The sequence below is a fragment of the Schistocerca nitens genome, chromosome 7, assembly GCF_023898315.1.
Source record: "Schistocerca nitens isolate TAMUIC-IGC-003100 chromosome 7, iqSchNite1.1, whole genome shotgun sequence".
Classification (NCBI taxonomy): Eukaryota; Metazoa; Arthropoda; class Insecta; order Orthoptera; family Acrididae; genus Schistocerca; species Schistocerca nitens.
In genome coordinates this window covers 354,386,574-354,407,146 of record NC_064620.1, presented here as the reverse complement: position 1 = coordinate 354,407,146, position 20,573 = coordinate 354,386,574, and the positions used below count along the sequence as shown (strand labels likewise).

The window sequence follows — 20,573 nt, the reverse complement described above, 5'->3', positions numbered from 1 at the left end:
AAGCAGTCCAATATAGCAGGCTGATACTACTCTAACCCAACATGTTTGTTGTGCTGGGCAGCCTACACATTGGGTGCCAAATCAAGAAGCCTTGCAGAACAGCCTACATGTCAGGGGCAAGAAATAGTTTTCCAGGCTCCAACATGTAGGCTTCTCTCCATGAGAGGTGTTTACTGAACTGTACTATAGGGGATACATGTGCTAATGGGTGTAGCTGGGGACTGGTTGAGACTTATAGAGGAGGGGATGGGCAGAGTGAGGAGGAGTAGCCAATGGACAAAGAGAGTGGAGGAGGAGGAAATGCAAGTTGAAGAGGGGGAGACAAAGAGGGAAAGAGAGGGTGAGTGGGAGAGGGATATGGCTAGGAAGTGGGTGGAGAAAGAAATAGTCAGAGAAATGGGGTGGAAGGGATGAATGAAGATTATTGCTTGTGAATACTATTACTGCCCATGTTGGCTATCTTCTTTTCAGATGCCATTGCCCTGAAGATATGGTTTCACTATTAAGACTAGCATACATACAGGATGGTCCATTGATCATGACGGGGCCAAATATCTCACAAAATAAGTGTCAAACAAAAAACTACAAAGAACAAAACTTGTGTAGCTTGAAGGGGAAAACCAGATGGCACTTTGGTTGGCCCGCTAGATGGCTCTGCCATAGGTCAAATGGATATCAATTGCATTTTTAAAAATAGGAACCACCATTTTTTATTACATATTCATGTAGTATGTGAAGAAATATGAATGTTTTAGTTGCACCACTTTTTTCGCTTTGTGATAGATGGTGCTGTAATAGTCACAAACATATAAGTATGTGGTATCATGTAACATTACACCAGTGAGGACGGTATTTGCTTTATGATACATTACCCATCTTAAAATGGACCATTTACCAGTTGTGGAAAAGTTCAGTTGCTGCAGGGTTTTGTGCAGTCTATGTACATTTCATATTGAACTGTTCTCATGTACAAAATGGGTTTTAGATAAAAATATACTCAAGGATGTCTTTTAATTTGGTAATAAGTAGGATTGTGAAAGTTCTGCAGAGATCACTGTTGAAACATGTTGTTGTTGTTGTTGTTATTGTGGTCTTCAGTCCAGAGACTGGTTTGATGCAGCTCTCCATGCTACTCTATCCTGTGCAAGTTTCATCATCTCCCAGTACCTACTGCAACCTACATCCTTCTGAATCTGTTTAGTGTATTCATCTCTTGGTCTCCCTCTACTATTTCTACCCTCCACACTGCCCTCCAATACTAAATTGGTGATCTCTTGATGCCTCAGAATATGTCCTACTAAGCGATCCCTTCTTCTAGTCAAGTTGTGCCACAAATTTCTCTTCTCCCCAATTCTATTCAATACCTCCTTATTAGTTATGTGATGTACCCATCTAATCTTCAGCATTCCTCTGTAGCACCACATTTTGAAAGCTTCTAGTCTCTTCTTGTCTAAACTACTTATTGTCCACGTTTCACTTCCATACATGGCTACATTCCATACAAATACTTTCAGAAATGACTTCCTGACACTTAAACCTATACTCGATGTTAACAAATTTCTCTTCTTCAGAAATGCTTTCCTTGCCATTGCCAGTCTACATTTTATACCCTCTCTACTTCAACCATCATCAGTTATTTTACTCCCCAAATAGCAAAACTCCTTTACTACTTTAAGTGTCTCATTTCCTAACCTAATTCCCTCAGCATCACCAGACGTAATTCGACTACATTCCATTATCCTCGTTTTGCTTTTGTTGATGTTCATCTTATATCCTCCTTTCAAGACCTGTCCATTCTGTTCAACTGCTCTTCCAAGTCCTTTGCTGTCTCTCCATGGATTTTAATACCTACTCCAAATTTTTCTTTTGTTTCCTTTACTGCTTGCTCAATATACAGATTGAATAACATCGAGGAGAGGCTACAACCCTGTCTCACTCCCTTCCCAACCACTGCTTCCCTTTCATGCCCCTCGACTCTTATAACTGCCATCTGGTTTCTGTACAAATTGTAAATAGCCTTTCACTCCCTGTATTTTACCCCTGCCACCTTTAGAATTTGAAAGAGAGTATTCCAGTCAATACTGTCAAAAGCTTTCTCTAAGTCAACAAATGCTAGAAATGTAGGTTTGCCTTTCCTTAATCTTTCTTCTAAGATAAGTCGTAAAGTCAGTATTGCTTCACGTGTTCCAACATTACTACAGAATACAAGCTGATCTTCCCCGATGTCAGCTTCTACCAGTTTTTCCATTCGTCTGTAAAGAATTCGCATAAGTATTTTGCAGCTGTGACATATTAAACTGATAGTTCAGTAATTTTCACATCTGTCAACACCTGGTTTCCTTGGGATTGGAATTATTATATTCTTCTTGAAGTTTGAGGGTATTTCACATGTCTCATACATCTTGCTCACCAGATGGTAGAGTTTTGTCAGGACTGGCTCTCCCAAGAATGTTGTCTACTCCTGGGGCTTTTTTTCAATTTAGGTCTTTCATTGCTCTGTCAGACTCTTCATGCAGTATCATATCTCCCATTTAATCTTCATCTACCTCCTCTTCCATTTCCATAATATTGTCCTCAAGAACATTGCCCTTGTATAGACCCTCTATGTACTCCTTCCACCTTTCTGCTTTCCCTTCTGTGCTTCGAACTGGGTTTCCATCTGAGCTCTTGATATTCATGCAAGTGGTTCTCTTTTCTCCAAAGGTCTCTTTACTTTTCCTGTAGGCAGTATCTATCTTACCGCTAGTGATATACACCTCTACATCCTTACATTTGTCCTCTAGCCAGCCCTGCTTAGCCATTTTGCACTTCCGTTGATCTCATTTTTGAGACATTTGTGTTCCTTTTTGCCTCCTTCATTTACTGTATTTTTGTATTTTCTCCTTTCATCAATTAAATTCAATATCTCTTCTGTTACCCAAGGATTTCTACTAGCCCTTGTCTTTTTACCTACTTGATCCTCTGCTGCTTTCACTATTTCATCTCTCAAAGCTACCCATTCTTCTTCCACTGTATTTCTTTTCCACATGAAACATGTGATGCCATATTTGTTTTCTTCTTCTTCCAGAGCATTTGTCTCACAGTGTAACAGGGTGTACACTTTTGACTCTCTGAGTCCACTAAGTGCTATTTTGTTTCTGATCATGGTGGAGACCCACTATCTTGAGGTGTATGTGGAAGGTATCTAGCCAACATTGCCAGTCTCCCAATATCTCATTTACTGTTGACTTTCAACAGTAACTCACAGTTTATTACAGTTTTTTGAGCTGCTTGAAGTATGTTTCCATGCCACCATAGGAGGTTTTCCCTCTTTTCCTCATGTAATGCTGTTTTATGGCTATTTAGATTGTATTTACATTTAATTCTCATGGTGTACATTACACTTTGAGTTTGATTTCATTGTTATTATTAAAATATGTACATATATTATGATAAGGCCACTAAGTTTAAGAAACAAGTTATGGCATGACTACAGAGGAGTCAACCCGACAAATTATGCTGGGAGCATTTTTCTGCAATGACAGCTATGAATTTAAAGTTTTTGTGTAGTTGCACCCCTTATTTCTATGAGAACAATGGATGGAATGCATTTTTCCATTCTGGTAATCCCCACAACACTTGCGTTTTCCAGAAGAAAAGTCACGAGATTGATATGTATGTCCCATCTCAAGCTGCTCCGGATTGATTCCCAAGAATTGCATACAGTTTTTTCTTTTTTTTAACAATGTCATGTCCTGTCCATAATTTTATATCACACAATATTTATTTCTTGGTGTTAAATTCTGTTACTGGAATCTCTGTAGTGCTTATGTGTGGATGATTCTCATCAAAATACTGAACAATTTCATTCACAGCTCTGTTGCACTAAACCACCAGTTTGTCACAAACTTAGTGTAATTGCATTAATTTTATGGAGAATAAATCACTAAATAACTCACTATAGTCATAACCCAAGCTACCAATGACATTATAATTAAAAGAATAGAACCATCAAATCACTGAAGGAGGTGGTGTGGTGGTTAAAACACTGGACTTGTGTTCGGGAGGATTGGGATTCAAATTTTTGTCTAGCCATCAAGGTTTAGATTTCTGAAATTTTCTTAAATGTCTCATGGTTAATGAAGGGATGGCTCCTGTAGAAAGCATATGGCTGACTTCCTTCCATACCTTTCACAATCTGGTTTTGTGCTGTGTGTCTAATAACCTCATCGTCAGACTGTGTGCATAGTGTAAAATTTTTGTAATCATAAAGTCACTGGTTCAAATCTTGATAGCACTGTCATTTTTTCTTTTCTTTAACTCCAACTTGATCAACAAACTGAAATGTTAATTAACAAATATTGAATCCTACATTTTTAATAAAAATAACATTTTCTGATTTTTTAGTAACTAATCACACAGAAATAAATTTAGAAGCTGTTACTCATACGTGAAATGCCTTATTGTTAAATAAAAAAGAATATGTGGATCAAAAATACTGTTAATGTTAGAAATAAAAAAGGAATGTTTTATTTTCTGTTTGATGTTTCACATTTTTATACTAATTTTGAATTTGATTGAATATTCTAATTTTCCGGGGTGATCAGTAAGTAAAAATTGAAAGATGTTACTTTTATTAAAAATTATGTTTCAATATTTGTTAGTTGAAATTTCCAATGTTAATGAATATGGAATTGAAAGAAAAGAAAAAAATTGCTGCTAACAGGATTCAAACGAGTGACTCGATTATTATAAACTGTTACACTACACACGTAGTAACTGATGACATCGTTAATAATGTGGAAATGTTTTTGTACTTAACAACAATCAAAATATTCTAATTTTCAAAGCCACTACTTTTGGGAATTGATACCTGAATAGTGGTTTTCAAATCTTGTAAGGATGATGAAAACTGAAAAAGGCCAGTTCTCAAGGTCCCCTTTTAAGAAAGCAAACTAAGGTAATTGGCTCTTGATACGTGTATAAAGTCAGAGGCATATCAGAATGTATGAACTCATGTTTCCTTTAAACTGAAACTTCCATCCTTTTTCAAGCAATACTGTGATGCTGACACAGTTAAATATTTTTTCTAGGTCAAAGACATGAATATTTTTTTTCTAGATCAAATAACACAACAGTAACATATTTCCTATACCCTACATCAGTTATTATAGTATCAATGAACTGTGGAGCAGCTACACAAGTTGACTTAGTTTTCATAATATTTTCAAATATTACATTGTGTTTACTAAAAAATGAAGTACTGGATGAATAATTATACAAAAAGATTGAAAGTAGTCCGGCACTAACTAATAGTTTTTAATGTAGACTATGCAAGCTATTCATCAGAGTGTCATTTTGGGTCATTTCACACCACTAAGAGTACTCTCTTGTCATCATGCTGGTAGATCATGATGTTTCAATTTATTTGATAATCATGGCAGTGTAACAGAATGACCATAGCTCTGCAATTTTTTATAAATGTTGGAACATCAAACGGGCTGCACACATAGTGATGTATTTTTCTTAAGAAAGCCCCAATTCTAGCACATTGACATTACATCTGTTGGTAGCTCAATATTAATATTATAGATAATACCTGCTTCTAATTATACCTTGCCACAGTAAAATACATGGAGAAAAAATATTGAGGGGAAACTGATCTATAAATTCTAATTAATTCTTTCAATCAGACAGTGATGTATTTTTCTAACCAAAGTAATATTTTTATTTTCACTTAACCAAAGAAATTGAAAATCAGATGGTCAGAGATGGATGGAGGTAGACAAAAAATTGCATAATGATCCTGAGATAATGAAGGGTTTTTACTGATATCAGCATTGTAGACTATATCTTCACTCATGGCCTTATAATATATTAAATGCTTCCCCACAAAATATCCATCTTCTGAAGAGGGGATGAACTGGGTTCCTCTCTGATGTACTTTTGTCCAACGCATGTTATATGATTTTCTCGTGAGACAATCCATTACACTCATATTATTTTTTTCTACCACTGCAGTCCCCCCCCCCCCCCCCCCCCCCCCATGAACCATGGACCTTGCCGTTGGTGGGGAGGCTTGCGTGCCTCAGCGATACAGATGGCCGTACCGTAGGTGCAACCACAATGGAGGGGTATCTGTTGAGAGGCCAGACAAACGTGTGGTTCCTGAAGAGGGGCAGCAGCCTTTTCAGTAGTTGCAGGGGCAACAGTCTGGATGATTGACTGATCTGGCCTTGTAGCAGGGTCAACAGTCTGGATGATTGACTGATCTGGCATTGTAACATTAACCAAAACGGCCTTGCTGTGCTGGTACTGCGAACCGCTGAAAGCAAGGGGAAACTACAGCCGTAATTTTTCCCGAGGACATGCAGCTTTACTGTATGATTAAATGATGATGGCGTTCTCTTGGGTAAAATATTCCGGAGGTAAAATAGTCCCCCATTTGGATCTCCGTGCGGGGACTACCCAAGAGAACGTCGTTATCGGGAGAAAGAAAACTGGCGTTCTACAGATCGGAGTGTGGAATGTCAGATCCCTTAATCGGGCAGGTAGGTTAGAAAATTTAAAAAGGGAAATGGATAGGTTAAAGTTAGATATAGTGGTAATTAGTGAAGTTCGGTGGCAGGAGGAACAAGACTTTTGGTCAGGTGAATACAGGGTTATAAATACAAAATCAAATAGGGGTACCATATTTACTCGAATGTAAGCCGCACTCGAATCTAAGCCGCACCTGAAAAATGAGACTCGAAATAAAGGAAAAAAAAATTTCCCGAATCTAAGCCGCACCTGAAATTTGAGACTCGAAATTCAAGGGGAGAGAAAAGTTTTAGGCCGCACCTCCAAATCGAAACAAAGTTGGTCCATTGTAATATGAGACACAATTTAGGTCGAATGAAAGACGATACAGCTACAGTAGTTTGGTTCGAGTCGTAAGCTTAGCAGTTAAGCTTTACCAGGTAGCCATTGCTATGCGTCAGGCGCTCCGTCCGTATTTATACGGGTACCCTTCCTTTTTCACGTGCTTCGTCTGGTTTGAATCGATTGCTTATTTTGCTTTGATCTGATAAGTGCCGTTTTCTTTGTTATAGGTGTTTGTCACTCTAAGCTGAAAATGCATTACTGTACTGTGTCATGCATTGTTTGTCACAATTTGATAGTGCGTGTTTACGGCCTGTTGCCGCTCGCGGCATGACCTGCTTTTGTGCGCGCTACCGCCGCTTAAAAAAAAGAGGAATCATCTCATTACTGAAACAATGGCAACAGACTGCTATTTGTTGTTACTTACACTGCTGATTTCTTTGATAATGATCAACAAGAACCAAATAATAGACTGCGTATGATAGAACATGTTCTGAACGAGAGTTTAGCGAAAATTTTTCTCCGTTTGCAAATCTTTGCGGCCGCTTCTTTAGTACATCAAATTCTGCACAGAAATTAGTCATCTTACATTTAAAATCTAGTCAGTTGCTGTGCTTCATTTCTGACTGTATCAATATTAGGCATAAGAATAATACGAATATAAACATGACACGATACAATTATTCTTCCGCGTTTGCTGTTGTCTCACTCTAGTTTCGTAGTTTATTAGGCAGACAGGATTTAAATGAGATAGCAGCAAACACGAAAGAATACATGGCAAAATGTTTATATTCGTATTATTTTTATGGTGAAGAGAATAGTGCATGTGATTCACATTTCATCAGGTTCCTATTAGCAACCATCTCTTCTCACAGGTAGGAAAAAACTCGGAACGTAGAGTTGGTCATATTGACAAACATCCCTAACAGTCTTGCCAGTTGGATTTTCGTAGTACATTGAAATTCTGCTACATTCGAAGATGAACAATATGGAATTTGTATTTACTTCGTTGGATAATGTATGAAAATGCAGTGGTCGAAACTCGGGGTGGAGAAAAAAAAAAGCTTGTCTTCTACCTTTTTTTTTAATTTATTTACTGATGCAGAGGTTTTGGTGCCAGTATTTATCTTTGTGTCCACAAAGCATGCTTGTGTAGAGCTACATATATTCGATGGCAGAAGTTAGTTGTTGCGGCACCTACCAACATTTTTCAGAACTTCCGCTTGCTTTGCACTCGATTCTAAGCTGCAGGCGGTTTTTTGGATTACAAAAACCAGAAAAAAAGTGCGGCTTAGATTCGAGTAAATACGGTAATGCAGGAGTAGGTTTAATAATGAATAAAAAAAATAGGAGTGCGGGTAAGCTATTACAAACAGCATAGTGAACGCATTATTGTGGCCAAGATAGACACAAAGCCCACACCTACTACAGTAGTACAAGTTTATATGCCAACTAGCTCTGCAGATGATGAAGAAATTGATGAAATGTATGATGAGATAAAAGAAATTATTCAGGTAGTGAAGGGAGACGAAAAATTAGTAGTCATGGGTGACTGGAATTCGTCAGTAGGAAAAGGGAGAGAAGGAAGCATAGTAGGTGAATATGGATTGGGGGGAAGAAATGAAAGAGGAAGCCGTCTGGTAGAATTTTGCACAGAGCGTAACTTAATCATAGCTAATACTTGGTTCAAGAATCATAAAAGAAGGCTGTATACATGGAAGAATCCTGGAGATACTAAAAGGTATCAGATAGACTATATAATGGTAAGACAGAGATTTAGGAATCAGGTTTTAAATTGTAAGACATTTCCAGGGGCAGATGTGGACTCTGACCACAATCTATTGGTTATGAACTGTAGATTAAAACTGAAGAAACTACAAAAAGGTGCTAATTTAAGGAGATGGGTCCTGGATAAACTGAAAGAACCACAGGTTGTAGAGAGCTTCAGGGAGAGCATTAGGGAATGATTGACAAGAATGGGGGAAAGAAATACAGTAGAAGAAGAATGGGTAGCTCTGAGGGATGAAGTAGTGAAGGCAGCAGAGGATCAAGTAGGTAAAAAGACGAGGGCTAGTAGAAATCCTTGGGTAACAGAAGAAATATTGAATTTAATTGATGAAAGAAGAAAATATAAAAATGCAGTTAATGAAGCAGGCAAAAAGGAATACAAATGTCTCAAAAATGAGATCGACAGGAAGTGCAAAATGGCTAAGCAGGGATGGCTAGAGGACAAATGTAAGAATGTAGAGGCTTATCTCACTAGTGGTAAGATAAATACTGCCTACAGGAAAATTAAAGAGACCTTTGGAGAGAAGAGAACCACTTGTATGAATATCAAGAGCTCAGATGGCAACCCAGTTCTAAGCAAAGAAGGGAAAGCAGAAAGGTGGAAGGAGTATATAGAGGGTTTATACAAGGGCGATGTACTTGAGGACAATATTATGGAAATGGAAGAGGATGTAGATGAAGTTGAAATGGGAGATAAGATACTGCGTGAAGAGTTTGACAGAGCACTGAGAGACCTGAGTAGAAACAAGGTGCCGGGAGTAGACAACATTCCATTAGAACTTCTGACGGCCTTGGGAGAGCCAGTCATAACAAAACTCTACCATCTGGTGAGAAAGATGTATGAGACAGGCGAAATACCCTCAGACTTCAAGAAGAATATAATACGAGGGCGGTTCAGAAAGTAACCTCCGATTGGTCACAGTGCGGGTTGTGGGGGGAGTAGCGACGCCATCTGTGCGTTCACACACTCAACAGGTCAGTCGGCATCAAGCCGTGGTCGAGGGAACGTCGTACCTGCGCTAGTTTAGTTTTTGTGGCAGTTTGAAATGTGTGCTGCAATAGAAAACCCCGCCAAATGTGAAGTGCATGCTGTCATAAGGTTTTTTACAGCCAAAAGATATTCTGCAGCAGCTATTCATCGTGAGCTTTGTGCCGTGTACGGACCAAGAGTTATGAATGAAGGAGTTGTCCGTGAATGGGTACGTTTATTTAAAAGTGGACGAGAAAACGTTCATGATGAAGAGAGGAGTGGTAGACCATCATTGGTGACTGACGAACTCGTTCAGACAGTTGATGCAAAAGTTCGTGAAAATCGACGTTTCTCAATGTCGGAGTTGTCTACTGGTTTTCCACAGATTTCTAAGACTCTCTTGTACGAGATAGTGACAGCAAGATTGGGTTACCGTAAGCTCTGTGCATGATGGGTGCCCAAAATTCTTACCGACCACCACAAAACTCAAAGAATGGCCTCTGCATTAGACTTTCTGTCACGTTATGAGGACGAAGGAGAACCATTGTTAAACAGAATCGTGACCGGTGACGAAACCTGGATTAAGTACGTGAACCCTGAGACAAAAGAACAATCAAAGATGTGGGCACATTCAAATTCGCCTACCAAACCAAGAAAAGCCTCGCAAGATTTTTCCGCCAGAAAACTGATGGCAACGGTGTTTTGGGATGCCAAAGGGGTGTTGTTGGTTGAATTCATGGAATGTGGTACGACCATTAATCAAGACGTGTACTGTGAAACAATAAAAAAGTTACGACGGGCTATACAGAACAAACGTCGTGGTATGCTGACTTCCGGTATCGTTTTTTTGCACGATAACGCCCGTCCTCACTCTGCTTGCAGAACAACGGCCCTTCTTGAGTCCTTCAAGTGGGACGTTATCAACCATCCACCTTACAGCCCAGACCAGGCGCCAAGTGATTATCACCTCTTCATGCATTTGAAGAAATGGCTCGGGTCACAGCGGTTTGATGACGACGAAGAGCTCAAAGATGCGGTCACAGGCTGGCTCCAGGCACAAGCGGGTGATTTTTATGCAGAAGGAATTTCAAAGCTTGTGAAGAGATACGATAAGTGCCTCAATCGCTATGGAGACTATGTAGAAAAATAGTGCAAAGATGTAGTTGTAAGATGTATATATTAAAATATTTTTATTTAACTTGGTGTATTTTTTAAAATCAACCGGAGGTTACTTTCTGAACGGCCCTCGTAATTCCAATCCCAAAGAAAGCAGGTGTTGACAGATGTGAAAATTACCGAACTATCAGTTTAATAAGTCACAGCTGCAAAATACTTATGCGAATTCTTTACAGACGAATGGAAAAACTGGTAGAAGCTGACATCGGGGAAGATCAGCTTGGATTCTGTAGAAATGTTGGAACACGTGAAGCAATACTGATCTTACGACTTATCTTAGAAGAAAGATTAAGGAAAGGCAAACCTACATTTCTAGCATTTGTTAACTTAGAGAAAGCTTTTGACAGTATTGACTGGAATACTCTCTTTCAAATTCTAAAGGTGGCAGGGGTGAAATACAGGGAGTGAAAGGCTATTTACAATATGTACAGAAACAAGATGGCAGTTATAAGAGTCGAGGGGCATGAAAGAGAAGCAGTGGTTGGGAAGGGAGTGAGGCAGGGTTGTAGCCTCTCCTCGATGTTATTCAATCTGTATATTGAGCAAGCAGTAAAGGAAACAAAAGAAAAATTCGGAGTAGGTATTAAAATTCATGGAGAAGAAGTAAAAACTTTGAGGTTCGCCGATGACATTGTAATTCTGTCAGAGACAGCAAAGGACTTGGAAGAGCAGTTGAACGGAATGGACAGTGTCTTGAAAGCAGGATATAAGATGAACATCAACAAAAACAAAACGAGGATAATGGAATGTAGTCTAATTAAATCGGGTGACGCTGAGGGGATTAGATTAGGAAGTGAGACACTTAAAGTAGTAAAGGAGTTTTGCTATTTAGGGAGTAAAATAACTGATGATGGTCGAAGTAGAGAGGATATAAAATGTAGACTGGCAATGGCAAGGAAATCGTTTCTGAAGAAGAGAAATTTGTTAACATCGAGTATAGATTTAAGTGTCAGGAAGTCATTTCTGAAAGTATTTGTATGGAGTGTAGCCATGTATGGAAGTGAAACATGGACGATAAATAGTTTGGAGAAGAAGAGAATAGAAGCTTTCAAAATGTGGTGCTACAGAAGAATGCTGAAGATTAGATGGGTAGATCATATAACTAATGAGGAGGTATTGAATAGAATTGGGGAGAAGAGGAGTTTGTGACACAACTTGACAAAAAGAAGGGACCGGTTGGTAGGACATGTTTTGAGGCATCAAGGGATCACAAATTTAGCATTGGAGGGCAGCGTGGAGGGTAAAAATCGTAGAGGGAGACCAAGAGATGAATACACTAAACAGATTCAGAAGGATGTAGGTTGCAGTAAGTACTGGGAGATGAAGAAGCTTGCACAGGATAGAGTAGCATGGAGAGCTGCATCAAACCAGTCTCAGGACTGGAGACCACAACAACAACAACATCCACTGCAGTGCGACTATTGCCAATAGTAAAAGAACTTAAAAAATAAAAATAATTAACATGAGTTTTAATGTCACAATGCCAATGAATATGATTTAATTAGAAACTAGCTATGAACTCTCAGTAAAAAGGTGTAATATTTATGGACACAAATGAATTTGAATGTGAAATGTTTTGTTATCTGGAATTAAATACAAACAAAGGACCATAATGAAGAGTCTCAGCTCCAACAAAATAATCTTTTCACAAGATAAGCACTTGACACCTAGATAGCTTTATGACATATGTTGAAATGTGAACAAAATTATACTCACAGGACTTCTGTCGAAGACAGAGAATCAGGTGGTTCAGAATGCACAGCATCTCCTATTCTCTCTGCACATAGTTGATAGGAGTCACATACTCTTACTAGAGGCTGAATATCTGAACCTGTGAAAAACATATAAAAATGGCATTTCATATAAAGCAGACAATACACTAAAAGGCCGAAAATGAAATTATACAATGACAATATTATGTAAATTGAAGGTGGAGAAGGAAGAAAGGAAATGAAATGGAAGGAACCAATGATATCAACTGCATCGGGACTTTATGCAAAATCAGCAGCCACGAGTGAAAATGTGTGTCACACTGGGACTTTAACCTGATGGCTCCTGCTTGCTAGGCAGTTGCATTAACCACTGCACAACCAAATACAGTGTATATTGCAAATGCATGGTCTACCTCGGCACACACCCCGCTGACTCCACACTCCCACCTAGAGCCACCTGTCTGCCATCCCTGTCTATCTCATCCGTGCTCACCAATTTTAGATTCCCACTGTAGGTTGACTGTAAATGTGTACGCACAAGATTCATTGCCCGTCAACGCAAATAAGTTACATGAATGTGTGGTGTCTATTTTTTCAGAAATGTCCAAAAGAACAGACACCACACATTCTAACAATGACAATACACTGAAACCATAAAATTATATGATCCTTGTTGCAAATGTAATTTCATAGATTACTAGTTTTGGCTTATCTACCAGCCATCTTCAGATCTCTAGTATTAGAAAATATCTAAGAGCACAGAAATGTAAACATTTAACATAAAAGTTCCATCATGCAATATACACTACCACAAAAAAACATTGATTAGTCCACAAATGCCAAACAGTGGGACACAACATCTTAATTTGTGTGAGCAGGATCACTTGTTACACAATCCAATGAAACAGAGATGAAAATTATTCTAAAAACATATTTAAGTTGTGGTAATAATATATTAGTGCAAGAATGCATAACAAGAAAACATACATTGAGACTACAATTCTTACCAAGAATATAAAGTCACCCTTCGTAATGTAACTGACGGTATCATACAGTTTTCATATGTGGACACTGAGTTCATGCTTGCTACATTACATTATTCTAAAGTAACGCCATAAGCAGTGACTGTTACAGATCCTAGAGTGAGGTGTCTGTTCCACATTAGAAAATAACATTATATAACCTCCATATGTGAACATAAACATCATTTGTGGCTCATGAAACAAGCCTTGGTAGACCAGGAAGTGCCCATGCTACAGCAGGCAAAAGAGTAACTGATGGTAGGTGTCAAGATGTACAAGAAGACAAGTTCTGACAAAATAATGACAAAATGAATAATTAAATTAAAATTATATATTAATACCTTCTGCTGCTGATATACCAGGTGATCAAAAAGTCATTATAAATTAAAAATTGATACACATGCTTGGAATGACTTGGGGGTTTCTTAGAACCGGGGCGGCGGGGGGGAGGGGGGGGGGGGGGGAAGAGCCACCTTCACAAAGTGTCCGAGAGATGGCGCTGGACAGCAAAACATCAGTGACTGCGCATGACAATCGTGGTATAAAAGGAGCTGTAATAAGAGAGAGAATCAGATGCGCCAGCAGTCACAGCATGTTGACTTTACCTGAAAAGGCGCTTTTACTGAAGCTGTATTATCAGAATGGGGAATGTGCTAGTTCAGTGTTATGATCCTATTGCCATAGGAAGGGGATTCGAACGGGTAAAGGTCCGTTGACAAATGCAGCTGTGCCGAGAATGATTTCGAAGTTCAAAGCCATGGGTTGTTTAGACGATAGACCCCGTAGTGACCGACCGAGCACAAGGTGTAATGCTGCTGAGACAGTTCAGGAAGAAATGGAGACTGTAGCGGGTTCGTCTATGCACGGGGAAGTCAGTGTTCATGCAATCACATGTCGCACCGGCATTCCATACGCTACTGTTTGGTTGGCACTGAGGCATACCCTCCGATGCTATCCGTACAAAATCCATCGGCATCATGAACTGTTACCTGGCGATTTAGTGAAGGGGAGGGCATTTGCTGTGTGGGCATTTCAAAAGATGGTGGAAGATGACGATTGGTTGAGTAACGTGTTGTGGACCAACAAAGCTTATTTCACCCTCCGAGGGTCTGTCAGCGCCCATAACTGCAGAATTTGGGCTACCAAAAATCCTAGAACTGTCGTGGGAACTCCATTGCACAACGAGAAAGGCACGGTATGGGTTGGATTTACCACATCTACCATTATCGGGCCTTTTTTCTTTGAGGAAATGCATGATTCTGGTTTTGTAAGTGTTACCGTGACGGGTGAGAGGTACGCCGATATGTTGCAGAATCATATCATTCCCAGCGTGACTGATAAACACCTGCTGGAATGTATGATGTTTATGCAGGATGGCACTCCACCCCATATTGCTAGATGTGTGAAAGATCTCTTGCGCGCGTCGTTTGGTGATGATGGTGTGCTCAGCCACCACTTTCGTCATGCTTGGCCTCCCAGGTCCCCAGACCTCAGTCCATGCGATTATTGTCTTTGGGATTACCTGAAGTCGCAAGAGTATCATGATCGACCAACATCTCTAGGGATGCTGAAAGACAACATCCGATTCCAATGCCTCACTATAACTCCATACATGCTTTACAGTGCTGTTCACAGCATTATTCCTCGACTAAAGCTATTGTTGAGGAATGATGGTGGACATATTGAGCATTTCCTGTAAAGAACATCATCTTTGCTTTGTCTTCCTTTGTTATGCTAATTGTTGCTATTCTGATCAGATGAAGCACCATCTGTCAGACATTTTTTGAACTTTTGTATTTTTTTGGTTCTAATAAAACCCCATGTCATTCCAAGCATTTGTGTCAATTTGTACCTCTCTATCTACATTATTCCGTGATTTATTCAGTTTTCAAATTTATACTGACTTTTTGATCACCCAGTATAACAACGGGTACAGGTGAAAATGTGTGCCCCAACCGGGACTCAAACCTGGAATCTCCTGCTAACGTGGCAGACACTCTATCCATCTGAGCCACTGAGGCACAGAGGATCATGCGACTGCAGGGACTATTTCGCGCGTGCCTCCCGCGAGACACCACATTCTCACCCTGTATGTCCGTCCCACCGCAACACCCTCATTACTTGTGGAAGACATTCTTACCAAGTCCTGTAAGAGTTTGAGGAATATGTTTGCATCTGCACAGAAGAAGAAGGTCATGGCCAGTATTGGCAGAACTATACTCTTATATGATGCGACACTGGCACATTTCAGTCATCCTATGCATTGATGAACTGACAGTTTGCATGATAGTGGGTTGGCAGAGGTGGTCTTGCACTATGGTTAATGTCTATTTTTCTCAAAACTTTCTTGATGTGACTTGGTTACCTTGTGCACAAAAATCCCCATATATCTAATGCCCAAAACATTCAGATGTATCACACTGTATGTATGGCTGCTTATTTAAATAATTCTTCCATCTTTATGTTTAGGAGTAATTATAATTTTGGATACACATTTCTTCTATAAACCTAAACACAGTGAGGGTTAGTCTGAAGACAACACTCTACAACAACAAAAGTACACACATATTGCTCTTTAGTAGCTAAACGAAACCATGATATATCTTGTGTCCATCTTTAGTAACTAAACAAAACCATGATGCATCTTGAGTCAACAGGTGAACCTGAAAGAACTTCATCAACTTAACTTACATGTTTACAGTATTCACCTGTTATAGACATTTTATATTTATGGGCTTCCTAATGCATATAGGCACCATCAGCATTTATTTTTTCCCTTCACTAATAGATAAACACATACATCCACCTGGAAAAAGTGTCAGAATCCTGCATTCAGCATTTGATGATTTGCTTTCAGGCACCACAGAAACATGTAGACATGTATGGATGTTTCATCTCCAAGTTAGTCATTTGCTTTCTCAGGTTTTTTAAAATTAAATCTCTAATTGAGGTAGTGTTCAATACTTTTTCTTCACACTCTTTCTTTTACTCTGGAAGATGGGGCAAAATCCATTAAGGAAAATTATACAGCTGCCTTGCTACACTGTATGGGAGTTTTTTCATATAATATTTTCCTAACTATGTACAAATATATCCATAAAACAATGGGACATTGACAGCTCACCAGGAGGTAAAAGAAGATAGGCTTCAAACTTCTCATTTGAGGTCGTAGGCAAAGAGGGGGATCCTTTGGAAATGTATCCAAAACTGTAACTCAATGGCTGGTCTACATCCTCTGCCTCAGATGTTTGCAACAAAAATTTTGTACGGAATGCTTCTCCTTGCATGGGTTTTACCTAAGAAAATGTCACATAGACACAAATTACTATTATTGTTTGTATATTTATAATTAATTAAATTGACAAGTTCCTTATCAATATCACAAAAATGTAACAAACACAAATGAATGAAAGGTGAAAGTTAAACAACGAAAAATTCAGGATGGAATGTAACAATATTATGAAAAGTATAACTGAGTTGCAGATGGGCACAACAAAAAGATTGTCAGAAAGTGAGCTTTGAGCCAACAAGGGCTTCATTGGAAATAGACAACATACACACACAGACTTATGCAAACACAACTCACACACATATGACCACAGTCTCTGGCTGTGGTCATGTGTGTGGTTGAGCTGCATTTACATGAGTGTGTCTGTGTATGTTGTCTATCTCTTGTTTGTTGGTTGAAAGCCCATTTTGTGACAGTCTTTCTGTTGTGCCTATCTGCGACTCAGCATGTCCACTATATGGTGAGCAGGAACTATCCTTTTCATAATATTGTTACAAAGATGAAAGATAATACAGTTTGAAATAATTGTTTCCTAATATCACTGCAAATTCATCATTCATTTGGATCAGACGAAATTTCCTCTACATGATAAACTGCATTACTACACAATTACTCCGATTTTTCTATTGAACACAAAAGATAATTTATTTACCAATTTCTGAGGCAAGCAATGGAAATTCATGAATGGGATAATATGTGAAAGAAAGGAAAGGGAACCACTCACCTATAACAGACTAATGTGTGATGCAAAGTAATGCTCAATAGGATTCAGTATTTACAGTAGCTTTTGAGCTCTTGCTTTTTCTTTAGGAAAAGTATACATATTCAATTCATATGGACCAAAATGTTCACTTCCACAGCATCAAAAGCTACATAATACTGTATTCTGTTGAGTGTTTCTAAAACTAGATAGGTTCATATACAAATAAAACAAAATAACTAATGTGGAAGCCTTTATGTTCCTTTAAATAGGCACATATTTTAGCGCACTCATGCAAAGGCAGTCATTTTTAAGAACCCATACAGATATCTGTGTTGGGGCGTATAGTAACTTATCAAAAAAGAGCAATGTAATCAGTTTCCCTGTAGAGAGCCATGCAGGGAAATATATAAACAATTTAAAATAATTACACTTTCTGGCTTATATACACTGAAGAGCCAAAGAAACTGGTACACCTGCCAATTATCACGTAGGGTCCCTGCGAGCGCGCAGAAGTGCCACAACACAATGTGGCATGTATTTGACTAATGCATGAAGTAGTACTGGAGGGAATTGACACCATGAATCCTGCAGGGCTGTCCATAATGTTGTGACAGTGCCATGACATTCAAAAGTGCCGCTACGTTAGTACGCGAACACGGCGATAGAGGCACTCCGCAGCTCGGCCGAGCGCGGGAGCGCCACCTGGCTATGAACGGCGCCGGCCGCATGTCACGGCACGGCAGTCGAATGACGGATACAGAGTTAGTAGTATGTAACCCGCTAGTGTTTCTACTTTTGCAGATCCACGCAAATTATTAGTGATTAAAGGTTATAACATTTTGGCGACGAGGTCGGATATTTTTTTTCCTGCGTTGTGGACTTGGGTGTTCATGTCGGGGCAGACATGGAACAGCTTATGCAAGCGCTCATTGAGCAACAAACACAGCTGACGGCTGCTATTCAGGCGTTGTCGATGTCGCTTACTCATCGTCTGTCTTCCTCTTCTCCGCCTCCATTCCCTCCTTACGACGAGGCCGCTGAAGACTGGGAGGATTATGAGAAGCGTTTGCGGCAACACTTCTTGGCTTTCGGCGTTGTTGACGCTGCTATGTGTAAGTCGTTATTTCTATCTTGGATTTCCCCACGGATCTATCAGCTGCTATCTCAGTTAGCCCCTCTGCGGGAACCTGCCTCTCTGTCCTTCCAAGAAATGTGTGAATTATTGTCTTACTATTACCGAAAAAACACACACGTCGTTGCCGCCCGCGTGGCATTCTACCGTTGTCATAAACAGCCCCATCAATCCTACCGGGCTTGGGCGGCGGAACTACACGGTCTGAGTAGGAAATGTCTGTTTGTCACGGACACTCATCATGAGTCTTATGCTGATTCAATGGTTCGGGACGCTATTCTACGGCTTGCTCCTGATAAAGAAGTTCGGCAACGTGCCTTACAACTGCCAAACCCGTCATTGTCGGAAGTTCTCAGCATCGCTCAATCTTTTGAAGTGTCTCATGCTGCTGGTGCGCAAATAGACGTGTGGTGTGATGTGGGCGCTGTACAGACCACTTTCGACGCGGACAATTTGCCTGTTTCACAGGGGAATGACGATGTGGCGGCAGTTCACTCGTGTCAACAACGTCGCGTTGGGCCACCACGCTCGCAGCGAAAACAGCAACCACAGAAGCAGGTTTGTTCCGCACTTCCTTCTTGTCCACGTTGTTTCATACAGCATGACAGGGCCGCGTGTCCAAAACGTTGGGCCACGTGTAATTCATGTCGGAAAAAAGGCCACATTGCTTCTGTGTGTCAGTCCCCTAAAGTTCCTGTCGACGAGGACGAGGCATCGGACATGGATGTTAACTGTGTGCTTTCTCAAACAAATAAGTTGTTTGTTACTGTTCGTGTTCTGGATAAAGACATTCGCATGCAAGTGGACACGGGCTCTGCAGTAACTCTCATTAATTCTCGCACGTATTTGGAGTTGGGCTCCCCTCCCTTGTCTCCCGTTACGCGAAATCTGCGAACTTATAATAAGCAGAAAATTCCTATCGTTGGCCAGTTTGATGCTTCCACTGCCTACAAGTCTGTTGTTAGGCCCCTCACGTTTTATGTGGTGGATCATGCGGGCACGGAAAACCTGTTCGGTTATGATGCTTTCCAGTTGTTCGGGTTCTCCATTGATGATGATGTGCACCTCATATCTGAGGATATTCCGTATCAACAACTGGATGGCTTGTGTTCTGAATTCTCGTCCATGTTCTCTGCTGGTCTGGGTCGGGCCAAGGATTTTGAAGCCCACATTACTCTTAAACCTACGGCTCGCCCTAAGGTTTTCCGGGCATGCCCTATTCCGATGGCGTTGCGTGCGCCTGTCAAGGCTGAGATCGACAGGTTAACAGCTTCAGGGATTCTCCTTCCTGTTACCTCCAGCGAATGGGCATCGCCCATCGTGGTGGTTTCTAAACCAAACGGGAGTCTGCGATTGTGTGGTGATTTTAAAGCCACTGTCAACGCTCAGAGCCTCATTGACACTTATCCTCTTCCCCGTCCTGAGGAGTTATTTACCAAGCTCGCTGGGGGCCAGTTCTTTTCCAAACTTGACTTATCGGAGGCGTACCATCAGTTGCCATTGGATGCGTCTTCCAAGGAATTTCTCGTCATCAACACTCCTTGTGGGCTGTATCAGTACCAGCGGTTACCATTTGGCGTCGCTAGCACGCCAGCCATTTTTCAGCGGTTTTTGGAACAGCTCACGGCTTCCGTTCCCGGCTGCATAAACTACCTGGATAACATTGTTGTCACGGGGGCCTCCACTGAGGAGCATCTTCACAATTTGCGTTCACTGTTTCGGGTCCTGCATTCAGCTGGGTTGAAGTGCAATCTGGACAAGTCACAGTTTTTCCAACCCTCCATTGTATATCTTGGTTTCCACTTGTCCCGTGAGGGTATACGTCCTCTATGACAGCACGTAGCGGCCATTACCGCTCTACCTTAGCCGTCTACAGTCAAAGAACTTCAGGTGTTTCTCGGCAAGGTTGCTTATTATCACAAATTCATTCCATCCGCGGCG

At 40.3% G+C, this 20,573-nt stretch overlaps 1 protein-coding gene across 1 annotated transcript in view; it reads right to left on the bottom strand.

The window, feature by feature from the left end:
- LOC126195617 (uncharacterized) overlaps positions 1-20,573 on the bottom strand; it is a 444,247-nt gene that overhangs the window by 192,638 nt on the left and 231,036 nt on the right. Inside the window, exons 18-19 of the mRNA XM_049934243.1 lie at positions 16,633-16,804; positions 12,491-12,605 (exon numbers count right to left, since the gene is read on the bottom strand). Of these exons, the coding sequence (XP_049790200.1) occupies positions 12,491-12,605; positions 16,633-16,804 (287 nt within the window). The remainder of the gene's footprint in view (positions 1-12,490; positions 12,606-16,632; positions 16,805-20,573) is intronic.